Below are 6484 nucleotides of genomic sequence, written 5' to 3' on the forward strand. Positions count from 1 at the left end.
GGGATGTAATTGGGGATGATTTGTTCTTTTTTTTTTTTTTTTTTACTTTACCCTAAAATTATATTAAATGTAAATCACAGTTATACACCGTACACAGTACAGAAACGTTTTGTTAACAAGTTATAATGTTTAACAGTCTTTTACTGTTAAAAATCACTCATTTTTACAGTGTAGTATCTAGTCTCTAATCAAACATTGTATTGTATTCAGTAGTTAAATATCATCACAGCTTTGCTTACATTTGAAAATGACTATGCTTCATTTTCATTGGTTCTTAATTACAGTGGCAGTTTTAAACAGAAATTTAGTTTGCACACAGCATTGCCAAAGGGCAACTGCCAAGCTGTAAAAACAAACATGTCATGCGCACTCTTGTGTTTTGTCATTAACCCTTGCACCCTGCATGAGTCAACAAAATGACTACGGCTGAAAATGCTCATAATGTCCCTAAAATTATGTCACAGACATTTAACCTTATTTAAAAAATAGACTTTGATTTTTATTATTATGGATATTATGAAATAAAACAACCAAATACCCACTAGACAGTTTCGCTTTTCTCGTTTACCTTTCACTTTCCTGAGAAGTCCACACCCACAGGTAAATCAGATCTAATGTCAGTAACTTGCTCTGCTCAACGTGAGAGTTGAATCGACAGCAGTGGCCTGTCCTACAGACATTATCCTAAGAGAAAAAAAGGTAATTTTCCTTCAAATTATTAAGTTGCTTAAAGTTTACTTAAATTCCAAAACTTAGTAAGTCATAAAAATATTTTGTTATTTTTTTAGCTTATGTTTTTCCAAAACAATCTATAGACATAGATATTACACTAGTTTATCCAACAAGCATTCAACATCAACTTTTCAGCTTTACTTTTACTATTCTTTATTCTTTAAGTTATAACTTGGATAAAAGCAAGACATTCAATGCACTCGCATAGGGCATAATATTCAAAATTCTGATGTGTTTTACTTTAAATTATCATTTTAGTATATTATTTTGGGTGATAACTGTTTAAGACTATAATGTACGTTTGAAAATGTTGCATATGTGTGATTTGTGGAACAATGGAAAGTGAAACTCTTTATTCACTGAATTAAGATAAATAACTGAAGCAGACGCATAAAGGAGAGTCTGTTTATATCATAAATAAGATTTTCTTGACACATTTCAAAAACTTCTGATTTTCAAGAAGTAACATTGTTTAATTAATATGTATGCGTCATATATGCTGCTCATGGTTTTACAAGAGACTAACACCTGGTTAAGGGTGTGGCAGTTGTGGTAGGAAAAAAACACACACATGATAATCTGTTAACAAGTGTCAAACAACAATACTAAACCCATATGATAACCAACAACAACAACAATAATAATAGCAAAGTAATATTTTTGAAAAGTTTTTTTTTTTTTTTTAACTAATAAGAGAGGAAAAGTGCATAGAGTGAAACAGAGTCATTGTTATGATTTGTTCTAGGAAATTGAGAAGATACAATATTAAATATAATTTAAATCAGTCTGGATAAAAACATCTACTAAATATAAAACTGTTTTATTACTGTCAATTCTCAGCAATTCTCTGAGAATACAAAACAAAAATATCCTACCTTCCATCACCCTTTGTTTTGACAGGGAACTTACTAAAACTAAGGATATTTGGTCTGTGAGAGCAGATCTGTCAATGGCTTCACAGACCATTAACTTCATCACCTGGAATGTTAATGGACTTAACAGAAAAAGAAATCAGAAATTTCAAAAATTACAAAATGCGGACATAGTTTTCTTTCAAGAGACACACATTGGAATTGGAGTTGAACATATAGAAGAATATAATGATGAGTGGCATATTTTCTATACAAAGTACACCGCCTCCAGCAAGGGAACAGCCATACTAGTGAGGAGAAGATTAGACTTTGAATACATAAGTGATGAAAAAGATCATTGTGGAGCTTATGTTGTGTTGAAATGTAAACTGGCCGGTCAGCTGTACACTCTGGTTAGTGTTTATAACCATCAGACAGACACAAAAACACTTGACAAACTTGCAGGATACCTGCAGTCATGGACCACAGGACTGCTGGTGATCGGTGGAGATTTCAACACAGTTCTCAATCCATTTATAGACAAAGACAATTCAAAAGGGGTGACAGATACCACAATCCATAGAAAGCTGCGCTGCTGTGTGAAAAAATTCATGAAATCTCTTCAGCTGGTTGATGTCTGGAGAAGAAAGAACCCTGAAAATCAGAATTATACATTCAACAGTCAAGTGGCATCCAGGCTGGATTATTTCTTTGTTCCAGATGAATGTATGTGGCGTGTTAGAAATTGTGAAATCAGAGATGCTGGGATGCGTGACCATCGTCCTGTCTACTTGGAGATCAGCAATGCTTCCACAATCCTTTTTCAGAATGATTTCCACATACAATCACTCTCCCAATTCTTATATCATAAAAAGCACCTTTTGACAGAAGAGACGGGTTCATCACTAGGTAAAGAAAGCTCACAGGTAGTCAGTGAGGTTGACATTGTATCAGCTATACAATCTCTTCAAGTGTCAGACACACCGAGACCAGATGGCATCCCAGTTTCCTTCTATAAAGACAATATTAAGGATCTAATTCCATACATAAAGAGGCTCAATGACAGAATCCACAGAGGTGCATTTAACTGCTCTGAGAAACACTTCAATGAAACTGTAAAAAGTCCACTGGATGACAATCAACACTTTTTTAACATTGATTACCTCATCATTGCAACTATTCTGGCAAGACGTCTAGATGATTTATTGGAGTCTCAGTCAAAGGGTCGCGTACCAAAAAATTCAGCTACTGTCATGATCACTCCCAAAACATTCTGCACTGAGATGAGGTTGTCTTGTATCAAGAATGAGATAGAAAAGCAAAAACAGTCAAACCCAAATCTGTATCAGGATTTCCTCATTGTGAAGAACCTCCTCAGAGATGCACCAGAAGTAGATACTGGACCTGTAGATGTTTCACTTGAGAGAGACAAACTGCTGGATCAAGGCTGCCCTCTAACCCCAGTTCTCATTACACTGGCACTTAAATGCTTCGTATCTGAATTAGCTGGACATTTAAAACAGCATGATATTCTGGTTTTCAAAGAAAGCGTCATACTTTGCATCCAATCTGAGGACCTTGGGGAAGTAATAGCTGCTGTGAGGAACAGAGCTAGTGAAGTGTTTTACATTAAGGAATTATGCAGTGGAAATATCAATGGTGAACAATTCAAGTGTATAGGAAATGAGTGTAAGGATGAAGACTGGAATGAAATGGATGCAGAAATATTTGTGAATAACACAGAGGAAGAGTTAGAAGCCAGTTGGATTAGTAGAGTGCATGAAGAAGATGATTTTGTAATACATAAGGAAGAAGACATTTCAGTGGAGGGTGATGGAAGGTGAGGATAATGAAGATGAATCAGATTTGTTCTCCTCTCTGTGCTCTAATAGTTTCATTATGGAACAAGGTTGACCACGGAGAGAAATGTGTTTTATATTGTATATACTTGGCCAGTGATAACCATCACAACACAATTCATAACACAATTTGGTTTTGTAGCTTTTAAAATTAAGGTTTTACTAGATGTTTTTGAAAATAACTGGATTTTGCATTGATTACTTAAAAAATATGGTCTGATCTTAACTTACAAAACAAATATAACTGCAAGCAGCAATTAAGAGGCTAAGCACTACAGAAGTGGAAATGAATTAGTAAATTAGTAACCCCCCCCCCCGGCCCTACCCTAAAATCGCCATTGAATTAGTGTGAATAAAATGGCTAAACAGGCATAAACGAATTGGAAATTCACTGTCTTATAGAAGATGGCACTTATGCAACAGCAGAAATAAAGCTTTTTCCTGCTTACCCCTGTAACGCCATCAACACTTTTCTAAAGACAGTCCCCTCAGAGATACATTCATAAAAACAAAAAACAAACTCTTTGGATTTGCATGAATTATATGAATGGCCAGTGTCAGAACAACAAAAGAGCTTTACCGAAAGGTGATGAGCTTGCAGGTATAAACACTATTTAGTAATTGTCAAAATGTACCTTAATTGGATGTGTTTGATTTGATACTTCATAGGAATGGGTTGGTCAGCTTTCCAATTTACTATAACATTAAGTATATTTATTTTCAATCAGAGCTAAATGCTGTTCCCTTTGTCTCTCTCTCTTCCCCCAAGGCAGACCATGTATGCAATAGTTACGTTCCAAGACTCAGATGAGGTGATGGTGGTAGCATCAAACTGGTTGAGCTTAGACAAGAAACAATGTTACTGGCCTCCATTCAAATCCTCAGAGAAGTGCACAGAAGCTGTTCAGAACAGAATTAAACCTGAAACAGGAGGGAAACCATGGGAGAAATTAAACATTACCTTTCACAGGGAAAATGGTAATGTCACTATTTGAAAATAACGGTTTATTATAGGATTGTGTACTGTCTAATAAATCAGATATGATCAAATATTTATCTTATTGCAGTCACTTTTGAGAAGGCAAAAGAGGGGCAAAAAGAAATCAAAGACCAAAAAGAACGGTATGTAACAATCTTGCATTTTGTTCCAAAAAAAAAAAAAAAAATTCTTTGAAATAGTTAAACCTTGAAAGAGCAAAATAATTAATTTGTAAAGTATTGTTTATTTTCAAATGAAGATCATATCTATTAGCCACTGGATTTCCTGGATTGCTAAAAAGACAAAGACTTGAAAGCCCTCAAGGATCGACATCCAGAATGTCAGCTGAAGGTGAGTTAGCTTCTCTTGACAATCAATGTGAAGATTTTATTTTCTATTTTTTATAATTATAGCACAATTCATTTTACACAACAGACAAGGTTGAAATCCTCCAAATGCTGACTGACATCAAGAGCACAGCTCAGGAAAACTCTACCATGTTAAAAAAACTACTCGGCGGCAATACAGTTTCTGAAGCCCCCAGCAGTACATGCCTGCCTTCAAAAGGCATTAAAGTAAACCTACAACTGCCTCTTAGAACCTTTGAAGATGTGGCCAGGATTGAAAGAGAGCTCAACACTGCAACAACACGCAAAAAATATGTGAGTCGACACAGTATTTACTGTGATACTAGTACTGTACACTTAGTTGGTCATTATCACAAAAGAAAAACATTTAATGTGCTTCTTGTTCTATGATGATAGTTTTTTACCAAATAAATAAATTACCAAAAAAACTTTCTTCACAGGTAAAATATTTGTCAGGGCTAGGGGGGTTTATGGCCAAGGATGTGAATAAGAATATTATGCAGCAAGTCCTAACAGATGATCTGGCTAAAGAGTTCAACTGGCAGGGGAGAGGAGATAAAAAGGCCTTCTCTCATCTCATTTTAACAGATGTGATCAGAGGTAAATACACTGCTACATGAACACTTCCCACAAACCAAGAATGTTTACTTTCAAATCAAAACAAAAGCATAGAAATAAAATATATTTAAAGAATTTAAAGAGACAAATTTGACCTAGAAAAACAGAAACTATTTACAGCTTTACAACAAATGCTTGAAAATGTCCAACTCATTTATCAAGTTTCTTTTTTCAGATGCTGCAGTCAAACGAAGTGTAAACAGGGTTGACTGTGAAACTGAAATAAAAAAATATCTGAGTTACACAGCTGATCGACTCAGTCGGAAGAGACCAAGAGAACAAGGAGGTAAGTGATACAGTGGTTACAGTGATACAGATTTCCTTGTTTTTGATTTTAAGCTCACTTTTCAAAATGTATGTGCATTTTATTTTTTATTGTGTTGAAAAACACAAATGACAGTGGTCTTCATTTATTAAATGCCCATCTTTGTATAAACCACCTTGTTTAATCATCATTGTATAGTATGTTTTGCATAATTACCTCCTCTCTATGCAGGTCCTGGGTTTGAGATTCCAAATGTGATTTCTACCTCAATGATGGACAACCAGCCAGAGAAATATACATTTGAAGACATGTTTGATTTAACATTTTGATATTCAATCAAAACATTAAACACATTTTGTTAACTTTATTTCAATCAACATTACTTGATGAATTGTCATGTTTTCAGACATATGCCAGAAGTGGGAACAGCCTGCATATCTGATCCAATAGCTCCTTGCTCAATATTAAAACAAAAACAAAGTGTATAAATTGTTGTTTTTTTAAAGTATCCTATTATCCATCTTTTTTAATGTTTCATTAAATTGTATGTGATGCCTTCATTTAAAATAAACCAGGATTACAGATGAGCTCTCCTCCTTACCAGAGTTTTCGAATTTTTAGATAACTAATCCTAAATTAGTGATTCTACTATATTTATGTTCAAAATGAAAGCCCCTCCATTATCTTTTTGCAGGCTTCTGATCATCCCAGTGACTTTGCATGTCATATTGACACATTCTGGTAAAAATGTTAAGTGAAATGTTTGGTCAGTGAGTGTAGTTCATGAAATGTGTCTTGGCAACTGAAAAAAA

At 34.6% G+C, this 6484-nt stretch overlaps 1 protein-coding gene across 1 annotated transcript; it reads left to right on the top strand.

The window, feature by feature from the left end:
• The first annotated feature begins 628 nt into the window (after positions 1–628).
• Positions 629–6161, top strand: LOC141293100 (uncharacterized). Its single transcript, XM_073825152.1, has 8 exons — positions 629–699; positions 4212–4420; positions 4510–4564; positions 4681–4772; positions 4857–5083; positions 5230–5389; positions 5583–5693; positions 5904–6161. The coding sequence occupies exons 2-8, from the start codon at positions 4219–4221 to the stop codon at positions 5999–6001; spliced, it is 945 nt and encodes a 314-aa protein (XP_073681253.1). The 5' UTR covers positions 629–699; positions 4212–4218; the 3' UTR covers positions 6002–6161.
• Positions 6162–6484: the final 323 nt, after the last annotated feature.

Source organism: Garra rufa, chromosome 19, assembly GCF_049309525.1.
Source record: "Garra rufa chromosome 19, GarRuf1.0, whole genome shotgun sequence".
Classification (NCBI taxonomy): Eukaryota; Metazoa; Chordata; class Actinopteri; order Cypriniformes; family Cyprinidae; genus Garra; species Garra rufa.